Raw genomic sequence first — 15,835 nt, forward strand, 5'->3', positions numbered from 1 at the left:
TGGTTGTCTCCAGGCACTGCAGTCGTTTGCAAGGGATTTTCAAACAGCAGGGTTGATGTTGCCAGCCTTCATGTCTCATTTGTAGACATCTTTCTAGTGAAGAGTTGGTCTTCTAACAGGCCTGGTGCCTGAAGCCAGCTCCCCATAGAGCATGTTCTTGTTGTGCTTAGATGTTTGGCTGGCAAAGTGATTTAAACTCTAATCTCCCTATGGCAATGCCAGTTCACCACAGGCTATTTGTTTAGTAGACTGGAATGTAATGTGCATACTAATACAGTATTTCAGAACGAACATATGGATCTTCTTTCACAGTTGTAAGACCTTGTTCCAAATAGACATTCCCATGAAGAATACATACACACACACACACACCTTTTTGGTTAAATTATTTTCTTGTCTTTTTCCTCCCTTTCCCTGTGGGCATGGATGAAGGATTGTCTCTGAATATTCAATTTTTAAAAGTGTGTTTTATCTCCTTGTTAGTTTATGCTCATGTTGAAAAAGAAATATAACCTACTTACCTGCCTGGATTGTGGAGTCCATGGGCAAAAATTTCAGGAGGCTGATTGGTGCTGTTAAAGTGTGGGTTGCTCCGTGGTATGGAATAAGGCACATGGCAGAAATCAGTATCTACATCCAGGCGTAACACAGAACCTGTAAAATCACTGAGAAAGTTGGAGGACAACACAATTGATTTTTAAAAGGATTTTTATTTGGCAGCATTCATTTAAATAGTAGTGCAATAAACACAGGAAATTTCCCAACGAAAGGGTAATCTCTGTGGGTTTAATGCAGCATACTGACTCTATGAGATAACGTAGCTCTAAATTGCCTCCACTTGTTAAGTCTCAATGACATGCTGCATGCACCTATGATTTTCACTGGACACATTTGCTCAAATGAGTTCCTCCATTTTGGAGGACTGGTACTTGTGCTTAGCTATATCGAGTGGGGAGCAGTATAAACAGAGCAGTACTGTATGGATAAAATACATTTCCCCCCATTAAGCATTAATGCTTCTATGGTGGTCTGCATCTTGCTATTCTAATCCATTCACTGAAGTGATATTGTATAAATCTAGTGAGTGAGGGGGATTGGCACATGTTTTCAATGATGAAGATTATATTACTGATCTATATTGGACATCTAAATGGTAGCATTATTTTAGAGGGTGTGGTGCTGAAAAGGAAACAATAAATAAGAAAGATTTTATCCATTAGTAAGTATTATACCTTAAACCGTCCATCTCCTCCATATCATCTATAGTGATCATCCCATCACCAAGGAATGTGTATAAAAATCCATCAGGGCCAAACAGCAACTGTCCTCCAAGGTGTTTTCTGTGTAGCTCTGCAACTTCTATAAAGCCTCTTGCTGTTCTCATATCAACCTGGTGTGGATTTTTCCTGTAGCACAGAAAAAGGATTGCAGAATTAATCCCAATAATATATTTCCATTAAAATAATGTTTAAAATGTTTCTTCTCTTCCCCAGAATCATCCTTGCATTAGTTCAGAATGGCAGGTACATATGGTTTTTGAAATAAAGGTTTGTCCTAGGTGCTCTTAAACATGGGTGAGGCATGATAGCTTCCACTCAATTGGCCTGGGGCCAATGTTTCCTTAGTGGACTGTGACTGGCCATCAAACACTGTGTGTGGGTTTTTTTTTGGTATTGTTTTGTTGCTTTGCTTGCCATGTGGCAAAGGTTTTGCATCCTGAATGTATCTCAGGTTTTTGTTGCTGATATTAAGAGACAACCAGTGTGGTATAATAGAGAAGGGTTAGGGAACCTGTGTCACCCCAGATGTTGGTTGTTATTGCTGAACGCTAGCAACGCTGCTTGTGCCTGATGTGAGTTGGAGTCCAAAAACATATGAACAGCTACAGGTTACTCCTCCCTGAGTTAGTCTTAGACTAGGGCTGGGGTGACTCAGTCATAAGATGACCATGGACCAGTCACTATTCTCTTAATAGGGTTGCTGTGAGGATAAATTTGGGGAAAATGTGTATGCCACTTCAAGGTCCTTGGAAAAAGGGTGGGATATACGGAAATAAATAAACAAATGTTATTTAGCACAGTTGTAGGTGGTGAGGACATAGATTGATAGTGGATTTTAAGGGATCGTTAGAGAGAAGTACAACTGAACCACTCTCCAAAGGGATCTCATTAAAGAGCATTCTGAGGCATACCAGTAACTAGTCAGTCACATGTAGTATGGCTGCCAACTCAGTTTGAGGCTAACATTCCTCATTCCTTCATGTCCAGGAAAAAAGGAAGTGGGTATGGTCAGTTTAAGCCATATTAAGACTTGAGAAACCACCATCAAGATGAATTTTGTTGCCCAAATGCCACTAATAAGCTAGATCAGAAGAGTAATAGGTTAGCATAGCATTGTCCTGCATGGAGTCAGACTTTGCTGCAGATTCCTCAGTCAATAGTCGACCTTCTTAATTCCAAAAATAGTGATGTGTCAGATCTTTCCAAAAGACTAGAATTTTGTATCATAGACAAAAAATGTGCATTACTATGTGTATTTTTTTGAAATTATTTGGGATATACATTTGAATAAATATTGGTTCAATTGATTATATTTCTATGCCGCTTTTCATTCAGGTAAATCCCAAAGTGGCTTACAAACAATAAATAACAATAACATGATAGAACATAATACAGCATTAATCATTATAGAATAAAGAGGATTTATTGAAGAGAGCAAGGCACTGCACTTTGCTGCTTGCCTGAGCAGTGTTTGATTGAAATCTGTCACGGATGTTTACTGACAGTATCCAGATGGATCCTATGTAAATGAGGGGCAACTTGTTTAAAAGCAAGGCATGCAAAAGCAGAATAGCTGGGTTTGGGGACTGACAGATTCCCAACATATGACAAAACTAAGCTGAAGTACACTGTATATGGGAACTTGCTGCTGAAGCTGATTACAAAATTCGTACCTCGACACGGTGTATTCTACAACCCTAAGAATATGGTCATGTGGCCCAATGGCCCATCGTTCTTGGTTGGTGGTATAGGACACATACAGCTTTCCATTTTTTTTGTAATTGGGATGGAATGCAAGGCTTAAGAGTCCTCTTTCATCTCCACCCTGCAGTCAAATGGGGAAAAAAAACAAAGAATTGCGAAGTTAATTATGTTCTTTATTGTGTTTAAGAGGGACCCCCCCTTAAAAAAAGTTTCTTTCTTTCTTGTGAGTAATCTTTGCCTGCCTTTCTTATTTTCTTCCTTCCTTTTCTAACTATGGCACAAAAAAGGATTATAAAACATTTCATCCGGTTTGGGGAATGGGGGGCAGGGGCGGTTGTTGCTCCTTGAGAGTTGGAAGAGAACAATTGTTTTGTGTAGCTATTGGTATACAAGCCTCCTCACTCCTTTTCTATGGAGAGATCTTTGGGAAGCCATGAAGACAAGTTTAAGTGCGGCAGAGAATTCTTTCCTGGATTACTAGGTTGCTTGTTATAAGCAGAAGGCAAATTAGGAAAAAGGTCTATAATCAGCAGTCACTTCAAATCCAAGTATCCAAGCCCTAAAACACAGTGCCAACTCCCACTGTCTTGGCAATATGTTTAGAAAACAGTTAAATTGCTTGTGTAATATGTAAACCTTTGTTTTACCCTGGAGGCAACTACATCACTTGTCACAACGATGGTGGTCTGTTCATCATTGCTAGCATACTGTAGGTAATAAGCAGCCTCCATTCTCACTGCATGAAAGCATCATTCTGTATGGGGGTCCATAGCGCAAAGGTTTTTATTATTTCAAAAAACAAAAATAGAAAATGCCCAAACATCTTTCTTTCATTATTTATGTATGCCACACAGATTAGTACTGTTATATGTTTAGCATCAATTTCATGTACTGTGACAATACAAATGCCAGCAAAAAAATGCAGCAAAAAAACAACAACCCCAAAAAGGAAGGGGTGGGAGGGGAAGGGAGGGGGATCGTTCAGAGCTCTGAAGTGCAGAATGCAAAAGAGCACCCTCCAAGCATACTAGCATCAATGCATTTTTGTACAGAAAATCTCTAATAAATAAGTATTGATACAAACAGAGATTCAAAAATACACAGAAAGGGGGTATGATCAGAAAAGAATTTCCTGAACACAATGAATATTTCACACGTAAGTTAAATATGCTATTGTTTATGAGGTGCTTCTTAGGATGTTTCACTCTAGTTATTCCTGCAGCATGATATACTTTAGGCTGCAATCCTATACTCTCTTACCAAGGAGTAAGTTCTATTGAAGTCAATGGGGTTTACCTCTGAGTAGGCATGTATAGGCATGCACCATAATGATTGTTATTGGTGAGCTTATTATTTCCTTTAGTGATCTTGATATATTGTTCATTTTCTTCTTCTTCTTTGCTACTTGTATTTAAAAAATAATTTTGAAATGGAGTTCCTTAATATGACAAATTATCCATGATAAAATATGATACAATGTACTTCTGTATGTGGAGACTGTGCTTGTATACCAAAACATTTATAATAGGACATGAAGACTTTGTATATGAATATTTTTACACTATTCTGTTTCAGGGTGCTTTTTCTTGTTTGCACACAGGACCAGAATGCAAGCTTTCGTTTTGGCAAACAAAACTGTACAATCTGCATAACTTGATATGAATTTTTATGCCCTTTAAAATATATATGGGTTAACTTATAGATTGCAGGTTGTGAAATTCAAGAAGAAAAGCTACAGCATGAAAACATTATTTTCACTAATGGCACAATCACATCAGTTCTTTACTCTTGAACTGGAGCTAGACTCTTGCCTCAAATAGACCCATTTAAATCAATGGGCTGAAACATGCCTTATCCTGGGCCAGATTGTGACCTCTGAGGTGAAATTCTGTTATTGCTGACTTAGCAATATCAATACATTTCAGAGTTTCTGCAACTTTGGGTTGGATCCAGACTTGGCTATGCATAGAATATGCCCACTGAAATCAATGGGGCTAAAGTTTATATAGACATAACTTTAAATCCCACTGATTTCAGTGGCTCTACTTTAGGCATAACCAACTTCAATCTGTTATATGCAACTGGGTGCAAAAATGGACTTAAAGGCAAACTTAATGCAAAGTTAAGCTCCTTCAGCTCCCATTGAAATCAAAGACAAGGGTCAAGATCAAGAAAACCCAGTAGGAACATGCAAGCCCTTTTTGCAAGTACCAGTGGGCCTTGGAACCCCTTGTTTCCTCCTCTGATTTCCCCCTCTTTATGTTAAATTAGAGGCTACCATCAGAGACCATTGTTGGACTTCCACTGGGTTTTGGTTGCTGGGTTTTTTTTGTTTTTGTTTTTTAGTAACATGGAGAGCTGTTTTCAGAAAGTCCCCACTGCATTCCCAGTATGGTTCTTTGGATCCCAGCAACAGTTAATTACGGTACATTGCACTTTCAATGGCCTCATAAGTGCTCATTCAATTAGCAGCATCTAGGATGAAAGGTTTGGTAAACCATCCACCCTCTTTCTAATTTCATAAACAAAAACAATCTGAAGCTGCTGCCAAGTTGCCATGATATGTTGATTTCAGTATCCTTATACGAAGTATAATGGAACGCCAGTTACCGGTATCTGAACTGTGATTATCCTGAACCTAATATCTGAGGTCACTTCCGTGTATTCCATTTGAACTCATATTTGCACATTATGTTTATACAATACATGCATTTCATTCATTCCTTGTGATCTCCAGCCCTGCCAATTTTCCCGAATGGCGTCATGAAGAGCTGCTATAGTCTGAAGATCTAATTTGCATTAAAGTGCATTAATGCCCAGTTTTAGCAACATTGGTTTAATGATGTTCTAGCAACATGGGATAATGATGGCTATTTAATAAGCTGATCATTTAAGAACCTTTTGACTTTAGCTTTTCATAACACTACTGTTTGAAAAAATACTGCCAATACCCAGGTGAATGTTTATAACTTTACTTTTCTATAGTGAAAATATCCACCTGCTATGAATGCAGTCTGCGTGTTCTCAACAGCCAATGCATTGAGAATATTTAAGCTGCAATTGCTTCATCATGTTCCCAACTCAAAATTCAACCTATATTTGCTATGCAACGGATAAGCATCTATTCTATGAATGTGACCTTTTGAGCCCACACCAAGCATGCTTCTTCACAACAAATTCAAGAGGAATTGGTTGTTGACACTTTGCAGCAAAGTTGCTTTTCAAGTGGTTGTGATCAAGTGGAAGAAGCTCAGTGTGCCGAGATTCACCCAGGGAGCCACTGTTTACATAACCAAGTGAGATCATCCGGAGGAGCACTGATAGTTATCCCCCGTGTTACAGACGCCCAAGTGACCTTAACCAGAAATCGGCCACTTAGTGTCGCCAGTCCCATGCTGTGAGACACACTTCCAGCAGAGATTCAGCAGGCAACCTCGCTTTTGAAATTCAAGTGAACCTTGAAGACAGGCTTATGTAGCTGTTTGAAATTTTCTTGAGTAGCTAGTCATTTTAAGAATTGTTTTGTACTGCTTTTAATTTTTATTTAATGCTTTTAAATTGATGTACACTGCCCTGATATTTTATGAGATAGCAGTATATAAACACTCTTATATAAAATGAATGAATGAATGAAAATGAAGCTGGAAGTCACTATGGCCCATAAAAAGTTGAAGCTGCCATGTCTTTTGGCACACATTGGTGCAGCATGAAAAATGCAGGTTGAGTTGCAAGTCTGGGATAAGAGCAACCTGGATGGATGCACAATGTACTTTTGTGCATAATGCCTTGTGGGATGCTACTCCAGAGGGTTCCCTGTCCTAATTTGGGGAGAGCGTTTTAGGGGCAAAGGGGGCTGTTGTTAGAAATGGGTGGGGAGAGAACTGAAAATTCTCTGACGCATGCTTGGAAATCGTATACAGAACTTTGCATCCTGGCCATTGTAAAGCCATCATATGGTCATTTTTACCACTTGTATGGATCCACTCGGCCCATATTTTCAGTAAACCTATTTGTGGCACCCTCAACCCTGCCATGTGGGGTCATCACCCTTGCAGATGACCGCAGTGCCTGGAGACAGACAGACAGGTTGTACAGTGGTACCCCAGGTTAAGAACTTAATTTGTTCAGGAGGTCCGTACTTAACCTGAAACTGTTCTTAACCTCAGGTACCACTTTAGCTAATGAGGCCTCCTGCTGCCGCCGCCACACAATTTCTGTTCTCATCTTGAAGCAAAGTTCTTAACCCGAGGTACTATTTCTGGGTTAGTGGAGTCTGTAACCTGAAGCGTCTGTAACCCAAGGTACCAGTGTATATCCATAGTAGTGAGCAGAAGAGAAACAACCACAGAGAGAAGAAACACCCTGGTGCATCTGCAGCAGCACAACCAGATGCCTTCATCTGCCTTTATCTACTCTACTCTACATCTGCCTGCAACACCTGTAAAATTTCCTGCAGCAGAAGTGTCATATCATGTTTTGTACAACCCAGTACAACCCAGTATTTTTCTGGGTAGCACCGGTTCTAGTATAAGGCTGTTCTATATATTTCTATGATCCAAGAGCAGGAAAACATGCCACAATGATTACTCTCCTGTTGTTATACACCCTCATATTTTGATGCAAGAAGGAAGGAAGGAAGGAAGGAAGAAGATACTGAAATGGTTGGGGGATTTTACCAACCACATATGACTAATGATGAGAATGCTGGGCTGGAGTAAGAAATACGTGATTTCTGACTCCTTGTTTCCATAAAGATTATTTTATGGTCTGTAGCTAATATAGTGGTCATGCAGCTAAAGGCATTATCTTCGCATCATTAGAATGAAACATAACACTGGAAATCCCTGACTTCATTGCTTGGGGTTTCATTGGTATCTGAGATTTTATATTTCCCATTGTAAATCTAAATAAGAACTTGTGCTGACCTTTATTAGAGCAAACATTAAACAATTTAGTAAGATTACTACTATGAAAGGGAACTATTAAAAATGTGTTTTGGACCACCAAGAAACAATCATAAATTTAAGGAAATATGAGGTTACGACCATGTGACTTCCCTTGCCGAGTTATGTAACAGATTGTTGTGACTTAAAGGTCATACTTTAAAAAAAATAATACACATTTTAAAGAGATTTATAAAATTTCTATTTATACAATGTTCATATCAACAATTTAAAAGGCCTAAGTTACTAGAATAACATATAAAGTTCAATTCCTATGACCCCCCCCCCCCTTTACAAAATACAGAATACTGGGCCAATAGTAAATTATATAATCTAGAGCTCTATTAAACGCATATCTTTTAATGGACAGGCAAATGGTTCATAATGCTCAAATTTTAGTTAATGCTGAGGAAATGCCAGTCTGCTTATATGCTGATTTTTAACACTGAGAATTGATATCTTTACTTCATTTACAGCCTACCCTAAATGTAAAGTTGAGAGTGGGGGGAAATAGAATAATAACTGAAATTAGTTGCACCAGCCCAGCGAAAGCAATATCTATGGTTTGCCCTTCTGTATATCTACTTCTTACACATGCAGCTATGATGAAAGGACTGGGAAGGACAACTAGGGCAGAACCACATAGGCTGGATCCATTGGGGGGCAGGGGCTTGGGCAAGCTGTCAAAACTCCAACTTGCTGCCTCCCAAGTTGTAATTCAGTAAGAAAACAACAACCCACCAATCCTCACCCCCTAAATGTCAAGAGACTTCATTCATCTCCAACAGCACATCTTGTTTGTCCCTTGGCTTAGATCACATCCTGCTTTCCATGACAAATCATTTAACTGTATATCAAAATTGAGTTACATGAAAGCTAATGGCAGGAATAACAGAGCTAGTGGTATCAACTGTATGTTTTGTATAAATAATCTTCACAACAAAGATAAGAGGGACAGAATTTTTAAGGCTGCTCCTTCCCTATATAACAGTTTACAATCTAGGAATGAATGAGAGCAAGGGAGAGAGCGAGCATTAATAAAAGTCAGCCACCATTATGATGTCACTCTAATTTCCCCTGAAATAAACTAGCAGGTACAAATAATATTTATAATAAGTGACATCATCAATGTATCTTTCCATTGCTCAGACCTTGTGTTATATAAAGCAGTGTTTCCTGTTTGTTGTAAAGAACACCTTCTGGGTGGAATGGATTCCATTAACAAAAATCTGTCTTATGTTAAGCCATCTTTGTTAAAACATACGTACACACACCAGACCAGGAATGATACAGATACAATGTAGCAATTTATAAAAACTTAATCATGTGTTACAAATTAAGGACTCCATCCTGTGTTAAAGTAATCCATAGCTACATAAAGAAAACAGAGTCCAGATAATATGAATAAAGCTCATTTCCTAGGAAATTCATCAACTCTAAACAAAAAAATTCCCATACACAATGCTTGATCACAGTTATGGGCCTAACTGCTAAATACTGATGTAACCAAACTTATTGGAGGTATGCTGTGGTGTACAATTTTTTAAATTATTTTTTAGAATCTGATAGAGAAGAAGTCATGATTGTTTTTTGAGAAAAGTCAAAGAGCCTGGTTTTTGTGGAACTGTTGAATCTGTACTGAAAAATTGGTATGCAATGTTTATGGTGTCCATTCATAAACATCTGTTTCCAGAAAATCTTGGTCATTTCAAGTAACATTGTAGGATGATGCCCAGTTCCCCAGGGAATGTCCATTCATGTGATTTCATTCAGAGTTTAATGCCAGTGTGAGGTGAATGCTGGAAAACAGCAATTCAATGTGAACAAAACTAATATAATCTGTGGGAATCCATGATGTCTGCCCAGAAGAAAATGAGTGTCTGGAAAGACTCTCAAAAGTTTCGTTAGTATGATTAAAATATACATGTGAATGAGGAATTTGCTTGTGGTTCAGGTCTTTTTTTTAATGGGAGGCAGAATGCAACCCCAGTTTATATCAGCACCAACATTTGCCTGGGTGCTTCTGAATGTGATGACTAGGAAGCCTTCGTCAATTTCAGCTACAAAGCAGATTCAGTAACAGCTAATTCTCTTTACTAATAATGCCAGTGCTTTTTTTTTTTTTTAAAAAAGAAATGTTTAGAGGTACTCTCATTTTGACTCAAGAAAACCACTATTTTATAGTTCAAATCGGGAAAAATAAATACAGTAAATGGACAAAAGTACAAAGATTCACAAAATGTTTAGGGGTATGCGTACCCCTGCGTCCCCCCAGAAAAAAAAGCACTGAATAATGCCCAGGAGAAAAAGTCCATTGCCTTCCCATGCACTATCCAAGATACAAGAGTGACAAGAGCTAGTGTGTAGCCAGGCTATCTGTATCTGGGAGAAGATATGGTACTTGGAGACAGTCACCACATCACCCTAAATAAATGTTGACTTAGTATGATCTGCTCTCCCCAACTGAACAGAACATTTGTCAGACCTGGTGAGGATTAGACCACAGAGGAGGTCGGAGGAGGTGGGTGTGGCAGTAGTTTGGAGTGGACAGAGAGAGCACAAGACCAATAAGCTGGGACAAACATCAAAGGTTTGGTGGCCAGAGATGGGTCCTTCAGGACACTGGACAGATCCATTTTTCAGGTCAAAGATGGCCAGTTCCCATTCAGATATTTTGGCTATTACAGAGGGCTAATGTGGTGAAGTGGTTATACTGCCTGACTTAGCTTGGGAATACCCTGGTTCGAATCCCTGCTTGGCCCCAGTGCTTACAATGCTTGAGGCCAGTTAGCATCACTTAGCTTAACCGAGGCTTGTTGTGAGGATAAATTTGGGAGGCAGGAATCATGTCCTATACTGGAAGCCCTCTTGGAAGTAGGCAGGGTTAACAAGAACAGCACTTTTGCTTGACCACAAGGCAAACATGTTACAAAGTACTAAACTTGGAAAATAACTTAATTTTAATAAAGGGGAAAGGAAGGGGAATAACAGTTTCTATAAATACAAACAACAATAGCTACTTTTTAAAATAGTAGGTGACATATATATATAACTAACTTAATTGTAACCAGGGGACTATGTCTGAAACTGCCTAAGCATTTGTTAAAAAGCAATATAATAACTTCCTCTATTTATAACTGCAGAAATACTCCTTCACATTTATTATGTTCTTAAAACTGATAGACCAAGGCCAGGGGAGGGGGGGGGAGGAAACTGAGCTGGCTCCAAAGAACGACGGGTTCCACAATTATATGACAAAAGGTTTACACAGTGCTCTAATTGGCAGGTTCTATAATAGTACTCACATTTCCACTGGTGCAAGAGATTACACAAGCATAAGAATATCATTTGAGATCCATTTAATTTGTTTCACACAGTGGGAAGCACTGCATCGATGAGTGGAACATACTTTCCACATGCAGAAGGGCACCTTTAGATATAACAGCACATGAAGATTATAGAAAATCTAATGTATGCCATAATGATTGAAGCAAACAATTTATTTATGCTATTTATTAAATTTCCATACTGCCATTCATTCGAGGGTCACAGGGCAGTCTACAATATAAAAACACAAAAATACATAACACTGTAACAAACAAAAGCGATAACGCTTCCCATATATTGTTTAATGTTTTTATTTATTATATTAAACCATTCCATTTGCCAGAAATACCAAAGTTTTCCCCCCCAGTCCCTTATGATTTATCTACATGCTGCCCTGATCTTCATTAAGTCATATGTAATGTATGGAAGTGAGAGCTGGACCATAAAGAAGACTGATCGCCAAAGAATTGATGCTTTTGAATTATGGTGCTGGAGGAGACTCTTGAGAGTCCCATGGACTGCAAAAAAGATCAAACTTATCCATCCTTAAAGAAATCAGCCCTGAGTGCTCACTGGAAAGGCAGATCCTGAAGTTGAGGCTCCAGTACTTTGGTCACCTCATGAGAAGAGAAGACTCCCTGGAAAAGACCCTGATGTTGGGAAGGATGGAGGGCACAAGGAGAAGGGGATGACAGAGGATGAGATGGTTGGACAGTGTTCTTGAAGTGACTAACATGAGTTTGGCCAAACTGCGGGAGGCAGTGGAGGATAGGGGTGCCTGGCGTGCTCTGGTCCATGGGGTCATGAAGAGTCGGACACGACTGAACGACTGAACAACAACAACATTCCACTGATTGTGAATATGTACCTCAGCTTGCTGTGTTCTAGCATGTATAATGTATAATGGCTGTGCTCTAGTCATTATACCAATCGTTAGTTATTTGACCCTTTCCCTTTTTTAAAATCCTCAAGTATTTAATTATACTTTCAACATTGCAAGCTAGTTCAACAACAGTACGATATTGCTGTTATGTTTTACTGTAAGTTTACTGCCTAATTATGAATTAAAATGGTTTTCCAGATACAATGTTTTGGGTCTTAATAGTCTCATCCACCTTGCTGTAACACCTTTTTATTTTATTCACATTCCCGAAATTTTCATACTTAAGTGGGTATCTTTAAGCAGCCTCTGTTCTGATCATATAGATTTTAATTTCCTAACTTTCCCCTTTAGGCTATTTCTGGTTTCCGTGTTATTAAAAAAATGAAGTTTCCTGTGAAATTATTGGTTTATGTTATGATCCCCATGGGAGGATGCCAAATTTAATTACATTATGGTCATTGCTACCAAGTGGCTGAACCACACATTTCCTGAATCGGACATGATTTTTGTCAAGAGCAATTTCTTTCCTTGAGTCTTCCAGAACTAGCTTATGAGCAATACATTTTTTGCTGCACATATCCCCAGAAGGAAAATAATTTTAGTGGATCAGACTAGTGGAAGAACACCACCTCCCCCATATTAACAAGCAACTTAGGGTTGATTTATACAAGTATTAGCCCATGACACATAGCAAATTCACAGCTGACCATGTACTGAAATGGTTAATGCCCCAAACTTGAATCTTCGCATCCAGGAATTGTCCTTTTTATATATTTTTTGCACCAACAAGCTTTACTCTTAAGCTTGATTGTTCCTTTTACATTGTAGGTACCCTGCCCAGGAACCATTTGGTGAAGTGGGAGTTATAAATAGAAATAATAAATAATAGGCCAAAGTCCAATAACAGACATGGCCTCAGTTGGCTGAAAAGCACTCAAGAAGAGAGGCTGAAGAGGTAAGTGGCAGGTGTGGGGCAGCAAATACTTATTCAATGAACTTAGTAAAGTTCAGATACTGGGAAACACAAGCTGTCCAGCTTTGTTACACTCTTCAAGGAGTAGTACTATTTAACAGAGACTTCACCCAGTTTTAAACTGCTTCTCAGGCTGCTTACTGGAAATGTAAATTCTTTGAAGAAAGCAGTATGGAACCTGTTTTCAGAGTTGGTTGTGGAATTCAAAAACTATTTATCTGATGGGAACCAGAGCTTTGCTATATGCACAATAGATCCCAGTTGCTAATCAAATAATTCTTTCTCTTTTCTATGAATAGCCATCCTTTTTTGTTTTTGTTTTTACAAAGAGAAGACTAAATGAATAAATCAGAAGGAGGTTTATACAGTAGGTTTCTTCATAGTTAATGAATAAATAAGAAATGCAATACATGGATAAATAAAATTTGAATTGTTGCAATATATGAAGTAGAATTTAGTTTAGATAACTGTAAATGTTACTCCATTCAGGTGATATTACTAAATGTTTAGGCTCTGCATTGCAAATTCATTAAATGGGCCCATTCTAGTTATGGAAAATGGAACACTTAGTGCTTTTATTGCTCCCTTAGCAGTTTGTCAAGAATAAATGCACTGACCAACATTTTGACTAAATTTGGGTGAAATAGCAAATGTGTGGGTTCCTAGAATGAAGATTGCAGCTGCAGCACTCATCCCCCAGTACTGCTGTAGCTCCAGACAAACCAAAAGCTGTAATAAAGCTTTGCTCTTGGAGGAGAAAAACCATGAGCCCAGGTTCTGATATAACGCTAAGCCCAACCGTAGCTTAGCTCCAGGTTGTGAGGCGATAACAGGAGTGGGGGTGGACTGCAACCATGATCTTCACTCCATGAACCCACACATTTGCTTGCTTGTGCTAAGTCACAGTTTGGCTTAGTGCTATGCTGAGCCTCTTTGTTACCATTTCTTTATTCTTTTCTTGTTCTGACTCACTTAATGCCTTGGGTTGATGATCTGCTCTGATGTCACAGTGGGCTTCTGATAGATACTCTTGCAGGTAAGTCAGCAAGGCCTTCAAGGTTCTCTTTGACATCAAAGGGCCTTTTGCAGATCCCAGCTGTCATAGCCTTTGATTGCCACTGCTTTAGTTTTTCTGAAGTCACAGAGGACTCTGCAAGTCTTGGGCCAGACAGAAGCAATAGAAAAGCCACCAATTATTAATTTGGAGGAACATGGTCAACTCTGAGCTAAATTATTTGGGGAATTCATGAATATGCTTATGGTATGGGCTTTCAAATGATGCCATAGGTCTGATAAGTCCAGTAGTTCTAGTCTATCCTTTAACCAGACTCAGAGATAAAACTCTGACTTGGTGCTAATAAGCTAGGATGTAATAGTTACCTATTTGCTCCAAGTCTATTTCATGCTTCTGCTTAAATGCAGGAATTATAAATTTTTGTGGAGCCTGTTGAACACTGGGACCAAATCCTGCACTCTTTATCCAAATGGAAAATATGGATTACCTTTGCTACACAAACCACGGAAAATCTTAAGTATTCACTATATATATATATATATATATATATATAGAGAGAGAGAGAGAGAGAGAGGACTTATTCACCATGAAAAGAAGTTGCATGAGTGGACTGCTTTGTAACAAAAGGTTAATGCTGCAAGCAGAAGTCCGTGTATCCCATTTTCCCAGACATTTGACCTGGTTCTTGAATATGTTTGTCTACTGGGCATAATTTTGTGCTGTTCCATAGTAAGTTTGTTAACAATCTTTTATTATTTTGTGTAATCTCTTGGGTGGCTTGTATTTGAAGTTTAAGGCTTGTTTACACACACTTTAAAGAGCTTAAGTTTATGAGAAAACAGATGCTAAAGAATGATTGTAGCAACACTAACCGTCTCTCCAAATGCATATTGCAGATAAAGTTTAGGGGCAAAAAATGAACCATAGAAGCTAATCAAATTAGATTTCTCTGAATTTGAACAAATCTAAAATATTTTTTCCTTACCAGTCCTTTAAAAGTGTCCAAGGTTTAGTCTGTGTGCCTAAATGCTATCTGAAATTGGACAGGATGTCCAGAAGATTATGGCTGTATCCTGAAAAATGCTTCACATGCACACACTATTAAAAATCATATCTCATATGTCACATCCTAATTGCTAAAGGGAAACCATGTACATATGCCACTATTATTATTATTTTTTCTAATATTTGCCAAAGAAGGAAGGAATACAGGAAACAATCTCATACAGAGTCAGACTATTAGTGCATTTAACTCAGCACCTATGCTGTCTGGGAGCAGCTCTCTGGGGCTTTAGAAAGGACTCTTAGCCCATTGTGGAGATGCCACAGGCTGAATGGATCTGGGAACTTTTGCATGCATGGCTCAACCAATGAGCAGGGGAGAAAGAAGAAAAAGCATTTCAGAGAATTAAGTGCTGTCCTTTAACAACAAGGTCACTGATTTTCCTTGTAGCAAGGAGTCTTTAATAAAATCTAATAGCACCTGTCACTGTACACTGTACATTGCCTAGAAGTACAATCTTCATCCTTAGGAAGAAATAATCTGGTCTTGTAGACTGGCTTGAGTTGCAGTGATGTAAGCTGCAGTGCTCCAGCGGAAGCTCAAATATTATACTTGGGAAGCAAGATGGAAGTGGCTAGCTCCATCACACGTCTTAAAAAAGTATTTGGCTAATGTAACTGCTTTGCTTTGCTTTCCATTCCTCCAAT

At 38.6% G+C, this 15,835-nt stretch overlaps 1 protein-coding gene across 5 annotated transcripts in view; it reads right to left on the reverse strand.

Annotated features, from left to right (window-relative positions):
- Positions 1-15,835, reverse strand: part of HHIP (hedgehog interacting protein) — a 74,550-nt gene that overhangs the window by 22,014 nt on the left and 36,701 nt on the right. For all 5 annotated transcript variants that reach the window (XM_033159719.1, XM_033159720.1, XM_033159724.1 and 2 more), the window contains exons 5-7: positions 2,954-3,105; positions 1,233-1,406; positions 522-665 (exon numbers count right to left, since the gene is read on the reverse strand). In XM_033159719.1, the coding sequence (XP_033015610.1) occupies positions 522-665; positions 1,233-1,406; positions 2,954-3,105 (470 nt within the window). The remainder of the gene's footprint in view (positions 1-521; positions 666-1,232; positions 1,407-2,953; positions 3,106-15,835) is intronic.

The sequence above is a fragment of the Lacerta agilis genome, chromosome 9, assembly GCF_009819535.1.
Source record: "Lacerta agilis isolate rLacAgi1 chromosome 9, rLacAgi1.pri, whole genome shotgun sequence".
Taxonomy (NCBI): domain Eukaryota; kingdom Metazoa; phylum Chordata; class Lepidosauria; order Squamata; family Lacertidae; genus Lacerta; species Lacerta agilis.